Below are 26,631 nucleotides of genomic sequence, written 5' to 3' on the forward strand. Positions count from 1 at the left end.
GTGCCAAGCAGCACTTTCAGTCCAAGGCCTTATCCTAGTCTAACCCCCACACACACCCAGCTACACACACTGATCAGGGAGGCCTTTGGGATTTTGGTACTTCACTTTTTGCTTCCTCTGTCTTTGATGGTGACCTTGGTGCTTCATCATAATTTTGACTTCTACGTTTGTGAAGTGGTACAGTTGCAATTCAGACTACTTTGATGGTCCTAATGATAGCATAATGCTGTACCACATGATTGTACATTATTTCTTATTATGCCGTGTTTTTCTTGCAATTGGGTATTCCTAGAATAAAAATACAGGTTTCTTGTGAGAATTCAGTGGTGGTTTGTTTCTTTTATTTTTAATTTAAGATCTATACATGTTGTCTGCCTTGTGCAGATTTGGCCGTGGCTTGCTTCTTCTGACCTCTATTCATATTGTGATTATGTGTTGGCTATTCATATTCATATGACCTGCTTAGCGTGTGCTCGTGTGTGTGAGAGACACTGGGACATGTTCCTGGCAAGGGACCTCCCACTCCTATTTTACGCCCCTCGCCTGGTCCTGGTCCACTCCCCCCTGCCGGCCCACAGGCCTCCACTGGGGAAGAGATAATTGTGTGATGGTTTGCTCATTGTCAGGATCACGTCAGGCAACAGGGGTGTTTGCACAAAAGCAGACATCTGCTGTGCTCTGCTACCCTTTTCAGCAGTGACGTAATGTCCTGTGGCAAGTCTCATCCATGCAAAACTGGTGGATTGGTGTACAGGAGAGGGGAGGGGTTGGGCCGTGATCAGAGATTGTGGGGGTAGGGATTGAATGAGAGGCTTATGCTTGGTTGGGCAGGGAAAAACACAGTTGTTACAACTGTGGGCACCAAAGGTTTAGTATTAAAGCTGTTAGGAGGGAGCACACTAACCATATCAGTTGCTGTTAAATATTGGTCATTGTTGTCACGTGACTGTTAACATTGGGTAGAAACTTAGTTGCACCTACATGTTTTGCCATTAGGTCAAGTTTTAATTGATCTGTGTGGATTCAATGGGCATGCAGTATATGTGCATTAATACTCTCCAAACGTCCATTATATAAGAGATGTGTATAAAACTGCAAGTGCAAACAAAGTCATCATCATTAATTCTGAACACAAAGACCATTCTTAACAGCCAGTTTACTTCCCTACTATCTTCTTCTTGTTTTGGGTTTATTGCCCGTGATGCCCCTACTGCTGTCGTCTACCTGCGCAGATAACATTGGTTACTTATTGTAACCCCAGATTCTATGAATATAGGTGTCGTACGTTGCAGTGAAGTTGTATAACATCTGTTTTATGGGTGCGCACAGCAATCAGACCTGATACCAATTTAAGACTTGTGGGGGAGGGGAAGAAATGAATTGAAAGGCTGGTTTATTAGAGTCTAGTTTCTGTAATAAGTCTTAGTTGTTACCGTACGTTCTAGTGGCATGCTATAGAGCAATAATGTAACAAAGACAATCGGACATGGACCTGCTGCTATCTGTGGACAAAACCTCCCCAGGGTCCCTTTAAATGTTGTCACAAGTACATTTTAGTAACTACACCAGTTTGACAAAAAAAGTGCTGCCTGAGTGCACTCTTTTATCTCCGGGATTGTGTTGTAGGCCCACACTCGGGATTGAAGAGCGAGAAGACTGGTGGCTGGGCCAAATTGGCTCTGATCCAAAGCGATGTGTGATGGTGCTGAACCCTATGCTCCATTAGCTTGCCTGAGCTTTAACTTTGTATTATGGTCTGGAATGCATTCATCTGGCCGTCCATCTCTGGCCCCCTTCTCCATCATTGCTTCTTACTAGCAATCAGCTACGTTGCAAATCAGGGTTCAGTGTTAGTTCAGTGTGTGATTACATGCTTCAAGTTCTGGTTCCCCGCAGCACTGACTCAACTAATGCATTCATTGCTGTACTTTAAATTGGATTTAGCCATGAGATTCTTTTTCCATGTCTCTGCATCTTAATGGAAGTTGGAGTAGAAAATAAAGAAATTATAGAATAATTGTGCACAACCCTTCATCATAGGGCATTCTGAAAACTTCCCTTGGAAAATCACTTTGAACCTGATCTAACCACTTTCGGAGCCCAATGGCTGGTGCAGTGTTACACTTCTATATGCAATGTATCTGAATCTGACAACAACTTTGCCTCTACAAGTAAATGTGACCTCAACAACCGTAAGTCAGATATCCCATTTCGTACTAAGCGCACATTTCTAGGGCCGCATGAAAGTCCCTGTCAGGATCTGTGAATGTCAGACATTCCTTCTTGCATTCATGTCTAGTACACTTAGCACATATAAATACTTGATTAATTATATTACTGAACCTGGGAGATTTTGAGCGCTCCCACCCTCCAGGCAAGGAATAAGACCAAATTAGACACTGGGGAGACTGTTTAGAAGCATTCCTCCAAAATTACCTCAAGATATATTTACCCTGTGCTCAATGTGAAATGTAAGACTTAAAGATGTTGATCTTAGCTTGATATTTTAAAAGCCGAAAGGATAAATCCTTAGTGGTTTTGAACTACCAGGACTGTGTTATATGAAAACTTAATGCAGCTGCAGAATTTATAGGATTTTCTTGTCTTGCTTAAGGGCATTGTGGATAGATCCTATCAATATGAGCCAATCTTGTAACACTTAAGCCCGGTTTACCATCTTTCCTGTAGTTGTCCACCAGTGCAGAACTTGTGCACCTAACCCTGGCAGAACTTAACTACTTTGCAGTCTTGTGTCCTGCTGGAGGAAAAAAGTTGGGTTGTTGCTTTACTGTACATGGCTGCTTGCTTGCCAAGTGTAAAAAAAGCAATCGTTGAAGCTTTCTTTGCAGTTCCTTCTTTGTGGGCGTATCACATCGCAATTACAGACTAATGTGCCACATAAAATAGGAAGATGTCATTGTGATGTGGCCCTCTCACCGTCCACACCCTTCTCTCAAACCATCATAGGGGATTGTCTGCACAAAGAGAACAAATAATATATTGTTCTGGAATTCAGTGGGGGTGAAACTACAGTAATGAGTCCCACTTTCCCATTGTATCGGTGTCCTGGAATGTGTGACAATAGGCTTCATTTTATAATAAGCTCTCATCTTTTATCTTCCACTTTTCTATGTAAGGTTATATTCTACATTGTCATCCTCAAAGTAATTGCGATCAGTCAACAATGGCCTAGGCTACTTTGTAGTGGACCTTGTTTGAACAGCAGCATTAGTTTAGTACAAATGTTTCAGAAAAAGAGCAGGAAGTTGTCAACTGTCGAAGCCAAATCTCAAATTTAAACCAGCGAGTGTTGCTAAATACAGCCGTGAGCCATGTAGATTGCCTACAGATGGAACCCCATTTCCGATTGAGCCACATGCTATTGATCAGGGACAAAAAAGTATTCTCGGAACTTATTTTCACCGGCACCTTTAACCCCCCCTCCCCCAAAAAAACACGTATCACTGAACATACTTAACAATGAGTGTTTGCTGCGGGGCATGAAACGGTAATGTGAAGGCTTATGGCTTTTGTGCCTTTTGTCTTCCAGCTATGCTTTGGCAGATGAGGCCTACCGTTCACTGAGGGACCAGGACAAGGACCAGTGCATCCTCATCACAGGGGAGAGTGGAGCTGGGAAAACTGGTAAGTGCTCTTTTTTTTTTCCCATGTCACTGACTCACCAAACAAGCACCAATCTGCTTTCCATACACAATGAGACATGTTCATACCTGGGATCTGCTTGCAACAAAAATACACCAATGCCATCTGTTCCCAACATGAACAACTCTTCATCTGTCAAAGCTAAGATGAAGTAATACTTATAATCAAGAACACGTCATTACAAGTCTCCCAGTAGGTGGCCGTTAGATCCTTGGAGGGAATAAGGTGTCCCTCTTGCATGCTCAGCCGTTCTTGTTTGTTGTGCTTTGTTCGAGGGATAGTCAAAACTTATTTCTAAAGGCAACTGTGAGATAAGGGTTGTTATGTGTAAAGCTTCATCGCAGATTTAGATCAGATCTACCATAAAAGGACGCTTGCTCTACTAGTTTTGTTTTGAGAATGTCTTGTTGGTACATGAAACATGACATTAACTCTTTGTCATTTTGCGTACATCCGTTTTTTTATAAAACTATATGTAAATGGTCTTAAATGTGTGTATGAACAACAGCACATAGGGAAAGGAGGTGGTAACCTTGGTGAGGGGTTGCTGGTGTGCAGCTCTTCATCTAACGGCTCACTGTGGTTGCTCCTCATTGCTCCATTAGTCCCAGCTATATTTCAAACTTATCTGCTGTTCTTAGCCATACAGGCTAAGCTCATTAATAAAGACATTGTATTTCCCGTGACTACTTCAGAACAAAGGTCAACTCCTGTTTTGCAAGTTAAATGCTTTTAATGCGGAGCTGCGACAGTAAAAAAAAAAAAAAAGAAAAAAAGTTCTGTTTGTATTAGCAACTATCTCTGAACCCATCAGTTATCGTGAGATAACAGTTTAGCATTTGTCTGTTTATAGACATTACATTAACTGGAAAGTTTTCCTTACATACTGTAAATATTGTAATACAGTGAGATGCTTGGTCACCATTGCGTTAACGCGTTTGGTGATGGACAGTGATTGACATTTAAATCAACATTTCCAAGATTGACACCCACACTTGCCAGTTTGAAGATTTCATGCTGGACTTGGCGTCAGTCTAGAAATACATGCCAGGGGAAGCTGTGTTCCCGTCCTCACTTCTTTAGTTCTGTTAGTTTTATAATAGTGCCGCCATGTTCTGCACCAGTTTCACATACCTCACAGAAAACCTATAAAGATATGAAGGTATTTCCTGCCCTTTGTGCTGATGTCAGTTTTGAATTGGCAGAACGCAAACCATGGGAATGTAGTCGCAATCTACTCATAAAATATCTTCCTGCATGATTCAGACATTCAGTCATAACAGTATGTCCGTTTTTTTTTTTTCTCAAGTGGGGATTTCAACTTCATATTCAGCAGATTCTAATCTCCCAGGCTACATGTGCATGTTTGACTTACTGTAAGTGTGTGAGTAAGTAGTAATCTGTGTCCACTCAGATTCTGTTTTTAATCACAGGTTTGGCAATATGGGGAAAAATACATGAAATAATATATCGCAGAAAATATCACATCATTTCCTCTATGATGTCATTGCTAATGTCCCAAATACTATACTGACGTTTAAAGCATATGCTTAGTTGACTGCATGTTTTTTATGTAAAGTCTCTTGTTTTAATTTTGATAAGGTTGAGCCTTAGTGATCAGTACTTTAGACTTCAGTATTGATCCACTGTTTTTTAACTTTGTTAATTATAGAATATCCCTATAAATAATTTTTAATATTTGACCCAGCCATGTCTTTGTCCCATCAGTAGTAACACAGATGAATTTGTGTACTATGTGCTTATAACGTGACTTTGATTTTTGATTGTCTAAACCTTCACCTCATATTTCCCAACATGACTTCCCCTGCAGCACTATGGCATCGAATAACAAGAACTATGAGGCCACACATTAATTTTGACAAAAGCCACTGTCAGCAATTTGTAATGTTATCAGTTACCCTTAAACATAATCATTTCTGTGGTAAAACGCAGGATAAAATACAGTCTAATATGTCCTAAAACAAAGCAATGAAGGGCACAGATTTGACTGATCATGTTTTGCATGATGCTCGAGCCTTTACGTGGACTCTCTTACCCTCTCATGGATATTAAAAACCCTACTCCAAGAAGCTACTGCTGCCGCCAAGTCAAAGAGATAAATTTGGATTTCAGTAATCTCATCAGCCCCGAAGCTTTGTAGGGGAATAAGGTCATCAAAACCCACCCCATCGATATGGGTCATTGATGTTCGTGTCTGGGTGGGGGGTTTCTCGTGCTCCGTCATACTCTGACTTCTGTGTGAACATCATTATCAGATGCTGACACAGTGTGCAGAAGACATAACATCGTTTTATTGTCGGCAAGGGATGACTGGGGAAGTTTATTGCTCCTCCCTGACAGATAAAATATGAGGATTACACTGATCTCTGCATTTTTTTTTTTTCGCCCACCTTTCCTGCATCCCAACAAAATATGAGCTGTTCGTCCTGAGCTGCTGATTTGCTAGCAGTCTGTACCAGCAACTGCTGCCGAGCTCTTTTCTATCCTCCCTTGGCACATCACACACATCATCAGTTCTGGGTCACTGTCATCTCGCCGATCCCGATGCCGGCAGTCATCCTACAAGGCTTGTCATTTGTTCCAGACTTTTTGAGCCCGTGTCACGTTTCTCATGCAGAAAATTGCAACACGCTCTCTCCGAGCATTTTTAAATGAGTGTCAGCTCTAATGTGAGGAGTGGATGAACAAATAAAGCCTTGCCGGTCCATGCTCATGGTTCAGCAATGAAATCAGTAGTTTGGGTGATGATAACATGATGCAATGCTTGTCATCGTGTAACTTTACAAAGCTGGTCTCTATAGTAGGGCTCCCTTCTCGGGTATGCGCCCCCAGACTAATGAACGATCCACACCCTGCTCTGATAGGTGTCTGGAGGGATGATGTAAGGGGGATTTTATGGGGAACGGTGAAATGGGTGGGCACGCCGCACTTGTTTCTCTGTCATGTCTAGCAAAGGCTTTGACCTAATACTTTTATCCCTGTGTATGTGTGTGTGTCTGTGTCTTTCAGAGGCCAGTAAGTTGGTGATGTCGTACGTGGCAGCGGTGTGCGGGAAGGGCCAGGAGGTGAATAAGGTCAAGGAACAGCTGCTGCAGTCCAATCCCGTGCTGGAGGGTGAGTGAAAACACTCCAGCTGTGTCCCAATTCAGGAGCTGGATCGTCTGAGGTTCATATTTGGAGACGGAGTCTGTGTTTACAGGTTGACAGGGCTGCTCAAATTTCACACCTCTTCAAAGTGAAGCGGGAAATAAACGGCACCCTTTTGCCAAAATTTTGGAAAACGTCAACCGTTTGCTTATAACCGACCCCATACCCTGTGTTATAGTTGTTGAATAAAGTTTGATTTCGGCTTTTTTCAGAGTACAGAATTAAATACCTTGCAGCGCTGCATCACACATCTGCAATCAATAGACAAGACATAATGTGTTAAATATAGACGCAGACCATCATATACAAGGGCAATTGTACTTGGCAAAATAACTTTTGGAGTCCTATGAATTCTTTATAACACACTCCTTATTTTCTTCAGCAAACCAGTACACCACACACACAGACATCCTCATTCCCACAGCTCAGCGCTGGCAGAGAAACGGCTGTATTTTAATTGGGGCCAGCGAACAGGAAATGCCCATGAATGATGAAGCTGTATACCCGCGTTGACTCGAAAACTCTGCACATCTGCAAGAGTTTAACTCCTGCCAGTCTCATTGCCCTTACGCTAAAAAGAGGGAAAAGGGGATACGCTGCTAAACACAATGTATCTGTGCCATGCTCGCTCTCTCTGACACTTTTCTTTCGCAGTCTTTTATTGGGGTTCATTCTTCCTCTTGCTCTTTTTCTTTTCTCTTTCGCTCTTCATTTTTCGCGGCCTCTCTTCACTTCCTGCTTGTCCTCACCCTCTGGCTGCCATGGCAGCAGCCAAGCAGCCCACACATTCACATTAACCGCAGACTAAAACGCACATTAATCAGCTGTTATCGGCAATTAAGCCGTTATGCTAATATCACTGTGATGCATGGCGCATTAATAGTGTTTTAATGTAGAAATGTGATTTGAAGCAAATGAAAATCTGTTTTGCAGAGTGTGCAGTTCTAAAAGGTATACATGTGCTGGAAAAAAAAAATACACAAATGTTCCCACTTCAAAACGGCGCAGTTGTGCACAATGTTGGTTACTGTTTATTCCTAAGCGAGGCCACATATTGAAGCACTTTGACTCGAATGTGGCGTGACATCAAGGTTCAGTCCTTCCTAAGCCTGGAAAGCTCTGGTGCTTGGCTTAATCCATACAGAATTATAGGGCTTCATCAGCACAAATGGCTCCGACATCTATGCCGTATATGATTGACAGCTAACTGGAATCAGGCACAGTGTTAAGATTCGTTAATAAGGTTTTGTGTGTTCGCAAATAGGCTTTGGCCTGTCTGTAATGTTCTGGCTCTTGCTTTATACCAGCCGGATTACCATAAATTAATCACTGTTTGCAACGTTCTCCTCACGTCTTTTATTTATTTGTGTCTGATTTTTCTCCTTTTCAGCTTTTGGAAATGCCAAAACCGTGAGGAACGACAACTCGTCGAGATTTGTAAGTATCCCGAACTCCACAGCCACAAGCTGCTACTGTTAAGACAATTGATTCTCTAATGAGACGGCTCAATATTATTCACGTTATATTTACACTTGTACATAGTGGGAATTATTTCTGTCAAAATAAACTTAACGTCTTACTTTTTCCTCCCTCTATATTTAGTTTTAGTTCCCTACTGTGTGAATAAGTCAGCCTTTTATTGTATTGATCGAAGGCTCTACACTGGCTTACTATAACTTAGTGGATCCTACAATAATCTGCAATGGTGTAAAGATTATTTAGCTCGCTTCTACAGTCTGTCGGCACCATAGTAGGTGGGCGTCCCCTGTTATTTTATCGAGTTTCTACCCAGGTCCAAATGCTGCTGTTTTATATTTGATTCAGTTCCATTCAAAGAACTTTGGTTATCCCAGAGGCAAATTTAAAAAAATAAAAAAATAAATAAAAAATATAAATCCATTAGTACACAAGTCACAATCCTTTCATTCACATTCAATAACTTTAAAACATGGTTCCTAGTCACAACAGCATTAGCCATGGGTTTTTATTCTCAGAACGTGTCAAGGCCAATGTGTCTTGTAGATAATGCCCTTCAGAGGTGGTACATGTTAAGAGAATACTTTACATGAGCGTTGTGATGTTTGTGCTTCACGTAACCCAGAACAATTACTGGGAATAATATCTTTGCATCAGTAGCAACTGATATTGAAGATGAGGGGCCTTTTTATTATTCTTCGGTTCAGCTACCTTTCCCTTATCATTTGAAGGCATTTATTGGATCTGCACAGCATATCAGCCCCGCTTGCAGCAGGGCTAGAGCACTTAATATATCACCTTTGAACATGTAAAATATCGTTGGTAAATGCTCTTTACATGAAGTTCACAGGACAGGGCCTTTGACCTTCGCTGCTGTTCGTAAATAGCACTGCGTGGCCTAATGCAAAATCAGGCCGAGAACTGAACATGCTGACATATTTTCATAAAGATTTGCACAGATATGTTTTTTTGTTCTCATGTGAAAATGAGGAAGCGGGAGGAATCTTAATACTTATATCTGACATAGAGATAGCGTCATCAAGATGATTCAGTGTCTGCTTTAGTATTTGTACAGACGGTTATTTCCAGGAGGTGTGAAAGGAGATGAGGGTGTTTGTGCTTGTTGTTTTCCCAAGAAGGCATTCTCACACTCTCCCCGCTTTGGTATTTTCAGGGAGGCACAATCCTGCAATTTTCTTCATGATGTGATCACCCCAGATTATTGTTTTTCTTATTCTTAGACTAACTTCCATTGCACCATTCCTGTGCCTGTTTTTATATTTTCAGTTTTCACACTGTTTTCAGTTATCTGCTTTACCTGTATTTGTAGGTGGTGCCTGGACATGCCGGTGTAACATGGCTAAGATTATGTTCCTGATCTGTTTATATTTAGGTGACCTTGGCATTGACCTTTAGGTCTCAACTTCAGGCCTCCTCACTAGATACCTGTCCATCCATCAGTTCCATCAGTTTATCAGAAGACTATGAGTCAAGCTGCTACTTGTGAGCAGCAGGCCTATTGAGTTTGGCTAGAGCCCGCTCACCAGCAGAGCTCGACCCGCTCTGGGGGACTTGTCTGCTATTAATACATCAGAGGAAAAGGGGGAATGAAACACACAGGACTCTCTGTTCTAACTTCTAAGTTTCAGAGAAAAGGAGCCTAAAATGGTTTGTTTTAGTCCTCCAGCAGAAAGGACTTAGCAGAGGTGGGTGGGTGGTTAAGGGGGCCTTACCTCCACTGAGACCATTATTTTTTTTCGTCAGCAGTTGTGTGTATGCGTTAGCTGTGAACTTGAATGGGTTTGTGCAGAAAACCTCACTGTGAACTGAGCTGAACTCACGAGCTCACCTTTCTATCTCAGCTTGTTGGAAGCCGGCGTTTTCAATTCAAAGATCACAACAATAAAACACTGTAAATCAAAGCTTTATGTAAGTTCACAAATAACTGTTGCACTTTGATCCTCAGGGCAAGTACATGGACATTGAGTTTGACTTCAAAGGAGATCCTCTGGGTGGAGTCATCAGCAACTGTGAGTAGAATGAAACAAACCTTTAAAATTAAAAAGTGTAGAAAATGATCCTATACTTTTACCTTTACTCCTTAATATTTCTTTCTTCTTGCTACAGTAACTGCTTTTCCGTCTTCTCATTTAGTAGGCTTTGAGAATATACGGTTCATAAATAATCACAGTCATAACCTGGTATCAACCAGTTTGCACCAAAAGCCGGTAAAAAACTGCGACCGATTATTTTACAATATGTTAAACATATATAGAGAATACCTTGCTAGGCTGTGTTTAAAGTCATAGTCGAGTGATTGTTCTAACATCTCTATATCTCAAACTTGTCTTCAGTCTTTAGACTTTCAGTCTGGGTAAGAATTGCAGAGTTTGCCCTTTTTTCTGAAATCCCTAAAATGGATTTTTGCTTGATTGAAATCCGTGTCATCCCTAGACTGAACAAACGGCGCCGTTCCAACCACCAGCGTTGGTGGTTGGAACGGCTCCTCTCGTCTCAGTTTTGGTTTTGATCTTGCCTCTGTTCACATTGTTTGGTCTGCGCCGGCTTCCCCGGCAGAGGTCACAGAAACAAAGGCAGAAGCTGATGGCTGAGACACAAATGAACCTTTTGTCCGCTCACCCGAGTCAGTCCAACACAAGGCGATGTCTGTGAAGAGCAGCCGCTGACATGTGACTTCCACAGACAGAGCTCGCTTGCTTGTTGGCTTGCTTTCTTGCTGGCCAGACAGATGGATGTTCTTGCAGGGCAGACCTGGACGGATCCCGCTTTTCTTCTCGGCTCATTATTTTCTAGATGAACATCCGTGAGGCTTTCAGTGCTTCCTACAACTAAGATTAGATGGCTGCAACTTTTGAAAAGGCAATTCTTGGCAGCACTCTTAATGATAGAGTACTAAGAAATATTTGGCAGGCCTTTAGTCAAAACATAACAGGATATCATGCCCACATTGACACTTTAATATGTGTTTGCTTATCTTAGGCAGAGGAGGAGAGAGGCAGAGTGAACATGTTATGAACACAGCATGCAGTAAATGCAGCTGTTCAGGACGCTTTACAGCAGGAAAAGGCGACGCTATACCCTTTAAAAGCAAATACCAAAGGACTGAACCATTTAGATGGACTTGGCTGGTGTAAGGTCACTAAGGACGAGAACAATAATAATAATGTTCCTCATTGTATTTGGTCTGTGTTTTGGCCAGAAACTGGTGAAACATTTAAGTAAAAAAAGGGCCTCAGACAGAGGAAGCAGCTTTTCAGCGATATTTTGTCATACTTTACCTGCGTCTCTGATCACAGCTCTGTATTGCCGCTGCCAGCCACTCAGTCATGGGCGCTGTATTATTGATGTGCTAGCTCTTGCAGAGCCACTTACGTGATTCATGGCCTGTGGGTGTCAGAGACTCACATTTAGCCCAGTCCTCTGCGCATCCCTGACAGACCCAGGTCTGTGCGAAGGGCTCTCTAGGTCTCTGTTCAGTGTATCCACAGATGCATAACAGAGTAGCACTTCTGTCCTCTCATCGCCCACCTACTGCTGAGTCAGAGTTTAAATAGTCTAAATATTGAAAAATCCAAGCTGGATGTTGGTTACAATGCCAGTTCATGTGCAAATATTTCCAAAAAGTGAACTCGCGAAGATTGTTTTCTAAAAAGACAAACTGAACACTATTATTCAGCAGGACTGGCTGCAGCCTCATGACACTGCAGAGCTCTGCAGTAGGTCTTCAATTAAGTCGCTCTCCGCCTGATGCGGTGAGCAGATGATGGGTCCCCTTTTAATCAGGTACTGTTGCATTTGGTCGGTAGCCCAGGCAAAAGGGCTGACGTTTGATATCCTTGTGTGGTTCCTTCATCGTTCGCTTCCTGTGGCGCTTATATACACAGACAATTACCAGCGGAGGCTTGTTCACCATGGCAACATAAATACATCTGTGGAATCTCAGAAACCGGTTGAGCTCAGGTCCGCTGAGAAAGAGTCCGAAGCACATGGGGCGATCGTGCCTTTGCAGTTGCAGCCCAAAATCTCTGCAACAGTTTCCCATCTTTGTTCTTTGGCATTTCATTTAGTTTGATAACTGTGTTTTATTATTTGTCTTGGATAAGCATTTTTAATTTCTTAAAGAAAATTGACACGACTTGGCTGTATAATTTCGGATAGAACATCCTGACTTCTTCAGGTGGAGTGAGCATGCCTGAAAGAATCAATCAGGGAAAACCTGTGAAGCACAGTGTTAGGAAATTACTTTTGTCATTCTACGTCATTGTTGTTGTCTCGTACTCTTTTAGATCTGCTGGAGAAGTCACGTGTGGTGAAACAGCCAAGAGGAGAGAGGAACTTCCACGTCTTTTATCAGCTCTTGTCTGGAGCCTCAGACGACACACTCAGTAAGTTGTAAAATATTTAATTTGAAAAACGATCAAGCTCGTGGATCTGAGAGAAACATTTGTCCGTCTTATCAGCTAAAACCACAGGCTTGTTGTGATATATTTAGCCGGGAATAATTTCTGGCATGTCTCTGCTCACAGGAAGTAATGAATCAAGCTCGCCCTTTGTGGGTCTTCTGCCTCTTACTGTTTTGGTTTGCACAAGACTCCTTACCATGATCCTAGACTTTGTGCACATTTTCTTTCATTAAACTGTCTTCTGCAGACACCAGCGTGCCAATCCTCATGTTAGAATCTTCTATAAATTATTTTACAGCGGCGTTGCAGCTGCAGGAGCACATGGCTGATGCATTAATGACTCAATCTTCCTGCCTAACAAACACTGCAGAGAACAAAGCCTGGCAATGAAACCTGTTCCCTCTGTTTATGTTTCTGTGGACAGAGGCCATTGTTTTATGTCCTGAACACAGGAGAACAATAAAATGGTCGTTGACTCCACGGCGCACACATCAGAGGGGGTTGGTTTAGCTTTAGTTAATGCAACCACTAATGAAATCTGACACATGTACCCTCTAGAGGAATAGATTTCTTTGCTGCTTGATGGGGGGGCTTTTAAGAGGGCAATTCGATCTTGCAGAATAAGAGCAATTGTGTATAGGAATAGTGTTTGGGGTGACAATACCCCGTAGTTTGGACAGCTTTTCTAAAGCTGCAACATAAAGTGTATTGTTTGAAGGTAATTTAATGGAGCAGCTTGTGACCATCATTGCAACAGTGTTTCTTTTTTTTAACTCAGGCATCCCCCAGATTTGGGTGTGTGCCGTGCATGCAATGGAAATAAGTTTTTTTGAATTTGCATTTCGCAAACCTGCTTTAAAGAACTGTAGCTGACATAGCGGCCACATGGTTTGTGTGTCACAGAGAAGCTAAAGCTGGACCGGGACTTCAGCAAGTACAACTACCTGAGCCTGGACTCTGCCGTGGTTAACGGCTTAGATGATGCGGCCAACTTCAGGACAGTCAAGGTGAGTATGCGGGATCAAATGGGAAAAACAATGTCAATTTTATGAAAATGCAATTTTGAAAATCAAACAGCACACCGTCATTATAACCAACACCATGCTGGAGTGGTGTTCGGCCCCGACTTTCATTTGTTGCATCATTCCGAGTTAATATAAATCCAGTACAGAGGGTGGGGGCAGTTTGATCCGTCCTTATCTCCTGGATATAACAACACGTAACATAACAAAGTGTATAAAAACCTTGTAGATTATGAAAACACCCCGCCCCGCCACCCATCGCACTCATCCACCCACCCACCTGTTGCAAAACCAGGTGAACTTTGAACTTAAGCTCCACTTCAGTGCAAACTAAAACCTAAACACTGGGTTTGTACTGATTAAACATGGAAAATTCCATAACCTTCAACTAAACTTCAGCAATGTTTAAACTTGTAAAAGCACAATGAAACCTGTAGTTTTGATGGAAATCCACAGGAAAAAAAGCCAACTACTTCCTTTAATTTAAATGTGTTTGTGCACATACAGTATATATGGAATATTTATTTTCTTTGCCACCTCTCCCCATTCATACTGATGGTGTGACGCATAGGATGTTGTGTCTGCGCTGTTATCAGTCCTCCTCCTGCGTGCTCCTCTCAGCTGCTGTATGAGCCTTTGCAGCCGGCTCTGTTACAATCCTATGTGCTCGTTTCCCTACAATTCACATCCTGCTTCTCATCCACTCTCACACTCTTCCTTGTGCAGCTGCGTTTCACCACCGGAAACCCAAAGGGACATTCCCTCTAAACAATGAGCCGCTCCACTCTCTGCAGCACTTAAAGATGGCCGTGCTTTAATATTTGATGAAATGTTTATAATTCTGGCTGATAATTTTACATTCACTAATGTGTCACGTGGCTTTTTTTGTGAAGTATGAACTATGTTAGATCTACTTTGATGGCAGGGGTTTCAGTTAAACAATTTAAATATTCAAATGGGGAATTTAGCAGGGGTTTTTCTGAGTTAGGCTGATATGTTTATCACTCCATCTCTTCTTTTTTCTGTACTCTTAAATTATGTAAATCAGTTGTACTTGTTTATACTGGTATAGTTGATATAGCTTATAGAGCTGCCAGTTGCTTCAGATTCACTTGTCTCCTCCTTCCTCTTCTGTCCCAGCTTTTTTATTATTTTTCCTTTTACCTGGCCTCAAGCAGAAGAACACCTATGTGTTTGCCGTCGGAGATGCTGACTGTTTCACGTTTCCCACAAAGATTCAGCAACATCAGCCTTACTCCTTTCCATTTATTCCCAGAATGCCATGCAGATTGTGGGCTTCATGGAGGACGAGGTGCAGTCGGTGCTGGAGCTTGTCGCCGCCGTGCTGAAGCTCGGCAACATCGAGTTCAAGCCGGAGTCGCGCTCCAACGGCAACGACGAGAGCCGCGTCAAAGACAAAAACGGTGAGTTTGCACTGATTTACACTTCAGATAGAATGACTGCGGCGTGATGCGATCAGCTGAGCTGCTTGTGTGTTGAGTGATGATTAAGCATTGTATTTTTAATTCATAGTATGTGAACATGTCCCACATAACCCTTTTGATCCTCTTATCCAGTTGGCCTTATCCATAGCCACTGCCCCCTGATGGCAGCTATATACTGCTTCATGCTAATCAAATATTTGTGTTTTATGATTTGCGTGACAAGAGGTGCGTGTTTGTGTTATCGCCCCTGCAGCTGTTCTCTTTAGGCAAATATTGAATTTACATATTTCCCTCTGTGACAGTGGGAACGTCCATCTCACGGCCACTTTTTCAGAGAAAATATTGTGGTTGCTTTTTTAATATGAATCAAAGACTGGCTTGCTGGGATCCCACTGCAATATGTTACTCACATCTCAGTCTGTTACAATTCAAAGCTACTTCCAAACTACTTCCACCCGGTTCGTTTGAGCCAGTGTTACTGTATTATCAGAGTTGTTTATGTATAAAAGCCTGTTTCATGCTTTGCTGCATATAATGTATAGAAAAACAAAGATGACGAGGTGAGATTCATGTGCTTTTACTTTGATACTAGCAGGACTAATGCTTAAAATATTTACTGCCTTGCAGATCTGAAGGAGATGTGTGAGCTGCTGGGGATCGAACAGTCGGTGCTGGAGAGGGCGTTCAGCTACCGCACAGTAGAGGCCAAGCTGGAGAAAGTCTCCACTACCCTGAACGTGGCGCAGGTCAGTGACGAAGCTGCAGCTCTGCATCGCGCCACATTTTAACCCACGCCTTTCAGTCCTGCTTGAGTTGATGTTGACACACACACACTCAGGGCGTATAAAAAGATAAAGGGTCATTTCTTCCCCATGACTTGCTCCTCCGGCTGCCTACTCTGATCCATGTCACTGCTACATGAAAACATCTCTATTATAAATGAGCGGTATCCCTCCTGGAAATTCAAATGTGGGTCATATTTGAGAGGTTGTTGAGTTCACTCAGACTGTTAGTGTGGCACGGATAGTTAAAGCATGGGCCCCGTGTGTCCAAAGGCAGAGGGGCAAATAGTTCAGGGAATTAACCATACTTATGTTCACTCTTACATTTGGTCTGTGTCATTATCCTTTTTTTCTTTTCCTACATTTTTGACTCATTTGAGACCTTTCGCTTTCTTTGGTTCATGCGTTTTCAGTTTCATTTATTTATGTTTATTCACAGGCCTACTATGCCCGAGATGCCCTTGCCAAAAACCTCTACAGTCGTCTGTTTACCTGGCTAGTCAGCAGGATCAACGAAAGCATAAGAGTGAGTCAAGTCCGGAAGATATTTTACTTATTTCAGTTGATTTACTCGTTTACTGTTTGGTTTTCCATGCCAAGTTAAAATGCTGTATTCCTGATTCTGACAACATCGTCTCCCCGCAGGCACAAGCTAAAACTCGCCACAAGGTCATGGGTGTACTGGACATCTATGGCTTTGAGATATTCGAGGTAAGAGAAACGGCAGATCAGACCGGCTTTTTAGGCCCCGATAAGCCACGAGAACAGATACAGACCGCCCAAACATTTTATTACACAGGAAAGAATTTTGCCCTGGGCTGTTTGCGTGCAAGTTTTTGGTACCTGTGAGGAGCTTATCTGCGAGAACTGAGCACTGATAAGACCACGGCGAGATCAGATTAGTTCAGCTTTTATTGCCCCCAGGGGTGAAAGGATTTTTGTGGAAAGGTGATTTCAACACAAAAAGCAACACTCTTTCAGTAGATACAAAGCCACAACAGCTCAGTATATACATCCTCAACACATCATATTCATTTAATGGATACACTATTGTATACAGACAGTACAGAGCATGTATTTGAATCCTCGACTATAGTTCAGTGATTTATGGGTTACATACACAGTTCCATAATGCTAATTGCATAGAAACTACACACCAGCAGCACTATATGTAGCTATATGTATGTAAATAAGCAACTGCATGCAAACGCAAGTGACAGAATTTGAGTGCACTGTAAAAGTAAATGACACAAAATGTGCCTTGCCCTGTTGCTTGATGCCTTCACTCCCCCGCCCCCATTATGTTCATGTCTCTCTCATATCCCTGCTCGTTCATCCCACTCACTCTCAAGTCCTTCCTCTCCTCTGCCTGTTGTGTTGTGTCTGGGTCACCAGGATGGAGTAAGTAACACCTGCACCGGCCTGTTTGCTGTGCCAGCATGCATGCCGTGATCTGAGCTCCTCTTCACTTAATTCCGCTCCTCGTTTAGAAGCGATTCAGAGCTCCCTGGTGTGCAGCGTAGCCACGCGGCTGAAACAGCGCTAAAGAAGCCTTTGCATCATTTGAGTCATGCCATACACTCAGCCGCCAGCTTAATCAGTACAACCAGCTAAAACAAATTTGCTTTAATGCAGCAGGCCTCCAATAAACCCCTCCATTTAGGAAGGATACTATATAATGTCCACCTTTTAGATGGCTGTGGATTCAGCAGTTTGTGGTATTGTTAAACCCTACTGTATCAAGAGATATTTTAAATATTGTGTCCACTCCCAGACTGCATGATTTCAGCTAGGTGTACTGAATAAACTGGTGAATTAGTGTATCACAGTATAATAAATGTTTCTGATCCAGTAAGGATCAGAAACTAAACGGTAAAACTGATGATTTGAAGAAATAGTTCAGTATTTTAGGACACGTTTTCCTTTCTTCTCTGAGAGTTAGATGAGAAGATCAATACAGCTCCTCAAGTTTGAATAAAAACATAAAAACATAAAAAACATAAACAAAATTGATTATTTGTAGGCAGGAACGTTTTGGAGAGACGTTGTCATAATCAAGCTACCAGGAAACTAGCAGATATCCTAGGCCCTAGGATCAGCAACTTCCACTAGGACATTGGGAAAGTTGGTTTGCTTGGCCAAAAAGTAGTCCAGCACATTGTAATCCCAGTAAAAAGAGAGTCAGTTTTACACATAAGTTTTTTGTGAGGTCTAAACAAACGTGATATAATATATCATTTAGTGAGCTTTGGAGGTGCTCTTGCCTGAAAGCTTTGGATGGAGCCTATTTTCACATTTGTGTCTAAAGTTTGATTTAAGCTTTGCAGCTCTAAGTGCGCCCTCCAAGAAATATAACTACATGCTGCAGTGGTACAGTCTGCAACAGCTGTGATTGGTCCAAAATTCACTCCCTTGTTCATGTCTCTCAGTGGCCAGACAATAATTTTTTTTTAGTTTTTAAAGAACGAACAGACTGTTGACCTTAACCATCTGCCATCTACCCTGGCATCTTCTCTTTCAGTGTTACACTTATATCTGTAAAAAAAAGTTGTTTAACATTTATTAGCTCCAACTAAAGAATGAGCCACTTAGTTACAAACTATATTGTTTGCCCACTGGAGTTTTAGCAGCGCAATTACGTAATGATTCATGATGACACAAGTATAAATGCTTACATTGACCTTGGCTCTGCGTGGATCCCATGCGGAAGTATAAACCAAGCTTAAGAGGGGCGCTGGCCTGTTCATCTTACTCTCTTAAAAGAAAGAGAATAAATGTGTTACCTAACATGTTGAGCCGTTTCTTTAACAGCAGACTTTAACGGGGTCGCTGTGGTAGTATAGTGGTGATTTTATGGCAGCTTCATCATCTTTGACTTCTGCCACGATGAAGTGATACTGCACAGTTTTAGTAAAAGTTAATGGAATCCTCGTCCAAAATATATAAAGAAAAACCCATAAACATTTAGTGAAGTTGCCTTTCTGTGAAGTATTGAAAGACACTGCAATTTTTTCCCCTACTTGATTTTAATTTGTAGCTCAGTAACACATACTGTTCAATGCAAGGATTTCCCCCTACCTTGGGAAAAGTGAACCAACACCTTTGATGGAATGAGACCATTAACTTCAAACATGGTTTTAAGGTGGTTACTTCCTCAAGCTGCTCTTAACCACTTGTCATAAAACATCAAAGTTGTAGTTAAAATCTCTGTCAGTTTCTCTGACATATTTCAGCCTGGTATCTGCTGACACTTGGGAGTAGACGTATGTCAATTTGTGTGTGTGTGCGCGTGTGTGTGTGTGTGTGTGTGTGTGTGTTTAGAGGTCAAGCTGACCATTTGGTTTCTTAGTAAAAGGAAATGGAGTTTTAAAATTAAAAACGGATCTCCCCCTAGCTATGTGTCCCATTTCCTGGTCACTAAGAAACCTTGTCGCGTCCTTCGTTCTGAGCTCTTAACCTAAAGCTGCTTTATAACTCTAACCACAGTTGTGTCCTTGGCAAATAAATGTTGAGCTAACCCAGCGTGCAACAAGGCCCTCTGCCAAGAAGAATGACTCACCCCTCAGTGGTCATAATTGACAATGAAATAATAATTGAGTGATATGGGAAGTAAAAGTGTTTGATGCTGTGGAATAATTAACACTCCATCAATGTTTAATCGAGACAATGACAATTTACTGGAACGTGTTCTGATAAGGTTTATCAGCATATGCTACAGCAGCAAAATTGACTGGTATCAGTCATTCAGTGGCCAGGTTGATAAAATGTTTGCTCAGTGATGGTCGTCAAAGTGATGAGGTGGCAGATCCTTGCAAGCTTCAGGTTGACGTTGTTTAAACTGGTTAATATAGGTATCATATCAGATGTATGGCCTTTTAACGTTATAAAGGCTCAAAAATACAGATATGGCCGTCACTGTGCTCTTCTGTAAAGGAGAACTGTTAGATTAATTCCTGGCCAGTCTCAGTGGTCTGATTGGAGTTTTTCTGGTTCAGAAATTGTTTCTGTGACAAGTGCGATTATTATGCCACCTCGCTGGCGACATCCACGACTGGGTGGATTATGTTTTCATACCTGATATGTCACAAACGCCTTCGTGGTCCACTAAGACGTTGGTGACACATCAGAAATTTGTCAGTCGAAAGTGACCCTGCTAAACCTGTGAACTCCATTCACCCTTGTTTTCATTTTGGCCATATTTTACACCGTCCAATAGGATGAAATAAAGTGATGGCATTTTATATCCAAAAGGACAAAGGTCAACTTTGTAATGTTGTGCAAAAACACTTAAAACACAAATTCCTTTAAAGACTGGACAGACATGGATGTAAACTACAAATAGACTAGCTGGCAGAGACATACAACTGTGAAGCTGTAATTCTAGTTGCGAATGTGTTCTTTTTTTTTGTTAAATGAAACCTTATTTGGTAATCTAAAATGTGTATCTCATAAATAAGCATAGCAGTACATTTTAGTTAAAGATTGCAATGATTTAGTGCAAAGCAGGGAGTTGAAGTTCCGTGGAAATGTCTACGAAATAGGAGTGTGATGATGAGCAGTTAAGTGATCTTGGAATAGTAGAGTATTACGAGTATTTGGTTGGATTAGCACTGAATGTACCCCCAGAAATATTACAAACATGCCCTTTTCTAATCAAAAAAAGCACAGTTGTCAGGCAGTACCTTAAAACCTTCAGGCCACGTTTAGGATGATCAACATGTTATCAAAAGCCGGAACTAATTGTTTTCCTCCTGCTGCTGCTCCCACAGGACAACAGCTTTGAACAGTTCATCATCAACTACTGCAACGAGAAGCTGCAGCAGATCTTCATCGAGCTGACCCTGCGTGAGGAGCAGGAGGAATACGTCAGAGAGGTGAATTCACGTGTACTTTGCTCATGTATCTACTCATGGACTTGCACCGGACATGAACTCTTTGCTAATTTGCCTCCCAGGACCAGCCTGTAGCGCTGGCAGTTCTCTTTCACCTGCAACTGTACGTCTGCATCGCTCCACATGTCGGCACTCAATTTGTTGCGTTGACAGTTAATTACGGCCGGCTCCTGCAGCACAATCTCAACCTGGTCATGTCACTCATCTCTTTAACCCCTTCTCCTCTCCCTCCTGTTCTTGTCCTTGAAGCAAACACGCTTCATTTACGTGATCGAGCAGGCTCTCCATTTACTCTGTCCCCCATCTCTCCTTTGTGGACTCTCAGGGACGGAAATGATCCCTCACTCCACCGAGAGTAAACACTCCCCGTTGTGGGCCTTTAAGCACTGTTTGTTTTCTAAGCTCCATGTATGAGTGCAGCAGCGGTGACCCCCACACCCCTTCCCTACTAACACCACCACCAATGATATTCTACTCCTGGCTTATGTCCAGCTTGCAGCATGGGAAAATACCACAGCACTGGGGGAAAGTAGGGAGGACTACCAATCAGGAATTTGGCCAGTCACCCATCCGTTGAAGACGCACCTTCTGTGCCTGTGCGTCCTCCCCCCTCAAAATGTCTGTCACATTTCTTGCAACAACCTATGTTCCCAACCCATTAGCAGCTGTGAAGTTGATGGCAGGAAAATGGGATTTTCAGGGGCCAGTGGCCTTTTTGAGAGGACGAGATGAAATTTTTTTTATTTTTATTATTTTATTTCTCCCTTTTCTTCTCCCCAAGAGGCTTTTTGCTCTGTCCTCGGATGATGAAGACACAGAGTGAGAGAGAGGTCCTGCCGAACAGAACATCAAAGCAGCAAGGACAATTACAAAGACTGATGTACCAACATTTAGACCGTTTTGATAATTTTCAAGAAATGAGCGCAAGTTTGCGATGAAAGAAGGACTAAATGAGAAATTAGAAACTTTAAAGGAGGAGAACATTTGTTCCCATTAGCCCTAACTAATCCATATAAACACTAAGTGCTACAGAATGTGTGTAGACATATTAAAATCTAAACCTAGCATATTGGAGATGCATTAAGGGCAACTGTCTTCAGATCTCCAGACCTTTTGTGTGGTGTTTCAATAAATTAGGAGACTGTGGACAAAAACATTTCTTTGGTACTTTACCAAAGAGACTTGCCTTGACTTGCCTTGTCGTTTTTGGTGATATTTTTTTTTTAACTTATCATCAGTAGGGAGTTCTGAGTGCTGCTGCAAAATCAGTTTTATTATTACAATATAAATTTATAAATCTCTCTAGGTAATATTGATGAAAAGCAAAAAAAAAGAGTCTGAAAAATGTTCAAACTCTGTCACAAATAATTTAGTTTCTGTAAGGTTCAGACGAGAGTCAGATTTACTGTTCTGTGTTGGTGCTACCTGTGGTGTGTGTGTACAGGCCGATGAAGAAAACTGAACAACTGTAGATCTGCACTGTAAAACCTGCAGTGCCTGTAGAGTCAAAGAGGCATCCGCATTGATTAGATGACCGTCTGTTCTACAGGTCAAGCACCCGGCGAGATCCTCAGTGTTGTATTGAAGCACACTCTTAATAATTATTTTAAAAGTCTTGTAAGTGCGGAAAAGATGTACTTTAATGCTGCGAAAAGATTGAAAAGCCTCCTTAGCTCTGACCTTCGTATGTTTTTGTTACAGGGAATCGAGTGGACCAACATCGAATATTTCAACAATGCTATAATCTGCGACCTCATCGAGAATGTAAGTCAGTTTCCCACTCGTTGGAAGAGGAGCATGCAAAACAATTCTAATACAATTGCAATGTGTTATCCATGAACAAATGAATGATGGGATGTTTGGTTCAGATAAATTGACTCTGGTAGCATATTTTATAAGCTTGAACCTTTTTACTACCTTTTGTCTCTACCAAACCAGAACCAAAACGGCATCTTGGCAATGTTGGATGAGGAGTGTCTGAGGCCTGGAACGGTCACTGACGAGACCTTCTTGGACAAGCTGAACACCATCTGTGCTGAACACCAGCACTTTGAGAGCCGCCAAAGCAAGAATTCAAAGTTCCGCAATGACCACAGCCTGCCACACAATTGCTTCCGCATCCAGCATTATGCCGGGAAGGTACCACTCGCAGAAACGATAAGATGCTAAATACAGAAAAATATTAGATTCTCAAGTGAAGTAATATAATATTCCACCCATGTGTAGAGTTATCTTTTAGCAGGCACTCAGTTCGCAGCCATACAATGCATGATGCCTCTTAGTCTAATAGATGAATGGAAAACATATTTTAGTATTCTTTGTTTTTCTTCTTTGTATCTAAGGTACTTTACCGCGCCGAGGGCTTTGTGGACAAGAACAATGACCTGCTATACCGCGACCTGTCACAGGCCATGTACAAGGCCAAACACAGCCTCATCAAACACCTGTTCCCTGAAGGCAACCCAGCCAAAGTCAACCTGAAGAGACCGCCCACTGCGGGATCCCAGTTCAAAGCATCAGTGGGCACGCTGATGAGGAACCTGCAGACCAAGAACCCAAACTACATCCGGTAAATTTGGTCATGTCAATTTTAAAAAGAATCATGTTTTAAAATTTTCAGTTTGAATTTAAATTCTTTTAAATATTGGAGAAATAGCTTACACGGAAATGTCAGCACATCCGTCTAACCGTAGTTTGGACAACGCATCACCTTGCTTTACAGGTGTATCAAGCCCAATGACAAGAAGGCATCCCACGTCTTCACTGAGGCTCTGGTTCGCCATCAGTCACGCTACCTGGGCCTGATGGAGAACGTCCGCGTGAGGAGAGCAGGCTACGCCTTCCGCCAGCCCTACGAGCCTTGCCTGGACCGCTACAAAATGCTCTGCAAAAGGACATGGCCAATATGGAAGGGGCCGGCCAGGTAATGGTTGCACTTATCCTAAGGCAGCGACATTAGGAGGCAGTTGATCGAGGTAGGAGAGGGGTCTCGTCACTGGATGGTTGCCAAAACAAATCCCTCCAAGGTTCTGGTGGGAAAATGCGAGCATAGAAAACAGAGAAACACTCCCAGGTGTCTTTAGCTAAGGCATTGAACTTCAAGCTACTCCCAAAGGAGTGTGTGTGACCAGCGCTAATAGACTGTAGCTGCAGTGGTCAGCTCCCAGGTGTGACTGTGTGACTGTGAAGCAAGTTACTGCAGGAAAAGGGTTTGGGTGACTTTCCCTAGATAAACAAGGTCCAAAAGGAGGAAACAATTAGCTAGACTTGACAACAAGACAACAGTTTACCCAACAGACACTATATATATTAGAGATGCACCGGATCCTGATTTTTAGGATCCTGCCGGATACCGGATCCACTGCTTAAGATCCTGCCGGATCCGGAACCGGATCCGGAACCGGATCCGGATCCTACTCCGATCATCAGCTTGTACATTATAATGCAGTAAAACAGCGGAGATGTTGAGTACACTTTAACGTTTTTACCTCGAGACAAACTTTGACAGCAAAGCGTGCATATCGCATGACTTGAATCTCCCTCTACCAGTTTAAAGTACTGCCACACAGCACTTTTTCGGCTCCCTGCTTCCATTTCCGACGAGGACTGCTAACACAATGTAGTGGATGGCTTCTCTAAACATTAACCGCGTAATCACGTTCTTCCGGGTCCGGATCCGGTTGCCACGCTAGGTATCCGGCAGTAACCGGACCCCATAAAAACGCCATTATCCGGCCGGATCCGGATCCGGAACCTGGATCCGGTGCATCTCTAATATATATATATACAGTCAAGGATAGATGCAAACATGGTACTGTTAAAACAGTTATTACTATGGAAAATGTCTTTTTTATATTGGTACTGGTTTTACTTGTCACTAGGTATTTTACCTTATTATTACATACTGTATATTACACAAAAACAGTTTTCTTTCTACGCTGGATGTATTCAGACACCAGCAACCATCTCTTCATGTACCAGTTGCTCATTGTTCACCTGAAATAAATCGCTCTCTCTTTGTGATACAACATGTTGAGACATTTTATCCTTATCTGTCTCTTTCATTCCATCTCAGACAGACTTGTGTGTTTCTTCCACTGTGCCGGTGAAATCACTGATTGCTATCTGCCCTACCACACACCGGTATCTTGTTATTCAACCATCTTCTGAGGGCTTTGTCTAGTTTTAGCCTTGGTCTTAGTCTACCCTTACATACTTCTCTAGCTATGCTGCTTTCATTATTTGTTCAGCCAGTGCTGTGCTGTTCTGTACTATCTTCTATAGAGCTGTGTTTATGAAGTGTATGTTCACCTGCTGTGTCAAGTGCGCTTTGGATGACCTCTCCGATTCTTCTTGTTTCCCATAGGGAAGGAGTGGAGGTGCTCATGGCCGACCTCCCGATCCCAGCAGAAGAGTATTCCTATGGCCGCTCAAAGGTCTTCATCAGGAACCCAAGAACGGTACAATACAAACATTTACAAAAACACAAAGCAGACCGAAATCCCTTCAGCTTTTTTTTTTTATTACTTATCACCCCAACCGATTATGACATCTGTGGGGTATTCCACTAGATCCAGCTAAACGTCTAAAGGTTCCATCCAGTGTGCGCGACTGCCTTGTTTTCTCACAGCAAGATGTTTGTAAAGCAGGGTGGGCTGCACTCGGAGCCCCCGCTTTCAGCAATTAGCATGCAACCACCGCCTCACAAACACATGGTTTCACTTAGCCGTCCCGTATAACATGGGAAATGAGCTTCTTTGCTCGGCGCTTGCAGGCTCTTCAACTGTTCAAGCCCGCAGCGTTTGATTGTGCGCTCTCCCCCTTCGCCAGCAAAAGACCAAACAGAGCTTGGAATAACATGATCTCACACTGGGAGAATTTTCTCGTCTGTAATTGCTCCATCTATCGGATCACTTAATCTCCTTGACATAGCTTCAGCTGCAAAATTAGCTTTTCAAATAATATTTCTTTTAGTTGTTAATTTATGTAGCCACGCCTCTTGCTTGACTAGTGAGTAATTCTTGTCAGTAAACGTAGAGTGGCTTTAATATTTTGCATAGGCTCACAGCAAGACAATAAATGCTGCACTCACATATTTGTGGAAGATAAGTTGATTCACACAGGTCATTCTTTATTGTCTTACTGTAAGCCCAAGCAGTAAAGGGGGGTTTTTCCACCCGCAGATAGACTGGACTTTGTCCTTGTTATCGCTGAATCTGTATTTACTCAGATTGATAAAACATTTTTATTGATTTCATGGGAGATTTCTCCCACCTTGAACTTTTTTTTTATGACCCTCTATATTACAGTTTGGCTTTCCCATGTGATGTTGCCTTCCTAAAGAAAATTTGACTTCAGTTCTTTGCCATACGGTGTATAAATGGTGCCGTCTCGTTTCGTTAATTAACTTCTCTTCCCGTAGCTCTTTTTCTTGGAGGAGAGGAGGAGGCAGTGCCTGCAGGACCTCGCCACGCTCATTCAGAAGATCTACCGAGGCTGGAAGTGTCGCGCACGTTTTCTGCTGCTGAAAAAGAGCCAGATAGTGGTGTCTGCGTGGTACCGCCGATATGCGGTGAGACTCTTTTTTTATTAATTGCACTCGAAAACACAAAGCCAAGTGAACATGGAGGCACAAAGTTAGCAGTTACTCTTGTCACTAAAGTATTGTCACTTTCCATCTCACAGCAACAAAAGAAGTACAAGACGATCAAGGGTGCCACCACTGTGGTGCAGTCTTACATCAGGGGGTGGCAGGTAAG

General features: G+C 42.4%; 1 protein-coding gene across 3 annotated transcripts in view; it reads left to right on the forward strand.

Moving 5' to 3' along the window:
- myo1b (myosin IB) overlaps positions 1-26,631 on the forward strand; it is a 58,995-nt gene that overhangs the window by 23,178 nt on the left and 9,186 nt on the right. For all 3 annotated transcript variants that reach the window (XM_084544654.1, XM_084544655.1, XM_084544656.1), the window contains exons 4-21: positions 3,551-3,645; positions 6,694-6,798; positions 8,222-8,268; positions 10,274-10,337; positions 12,615-12,713; positions 13,635-13,738; positions 15,030-15,177; positions 15,826-15,944; positions 16,420-16,506; positions 16,626-16,691; positions 20,750-20,854; positions 22,574-22,636; positions 22,811-23,011; positions 23,215-23,441; positions 23,595-23,795; positions 25,239-25,332; positions 26,295-26,444; positions 26,558-26,626. In XM_084544654.1, coding sequence (XP_084400780.1) covers positions 3,551-3,645; positions 6,694-6,798; positions 8,222-8,268; positions 10,274-10,337; positions 12,615-12,713; positions 13,635-13,738; positions 15,030-15,177; positions 15,826-15,944; positions 16,420-16,506; positions 16,626-16,691; positions 20,750-20,854; positions 22,574-22,636; positions 22,811-23,011; positions 23,215-23,441; positions 23,595-23,795; positions 25,239-25,332; positions 26,295-26,444; positions 26,558-26,626 — 2,044 coding nt within the window. The remainder of the gene's footprint in view (positions 1-3,550; positions 3,646-6,693; positions 6,799-8,221; positions 8,269-10,273; positions 10,338-12,614; positions 12,714-13,634; positions 13,739-15,029; positions 15,178-15,825; positions 15,945-16,419; positions 16,507-16,625; positions 16,692-20,749; positions 20,855-22,573; positions 22,637-22,810; positions 23,012-23,214; positions 23,442-23,594; positions 23,796-25,238; positions 25,333-26,294; positions 26,445-26,557; positions 26,627-26,631) is intronic.

Source organism: Chelon labrosus (genome assembly GCF_963514085.1).
Source record: "Chelon labrosus genome assembly, chromosome: 5".
Taxonomy (NCBI): Eukaryota; Metazoa; Chordata; class Actinopteri; order Mugiliformes; family Mugilidae; genus Chelon; species Chelon labrosus.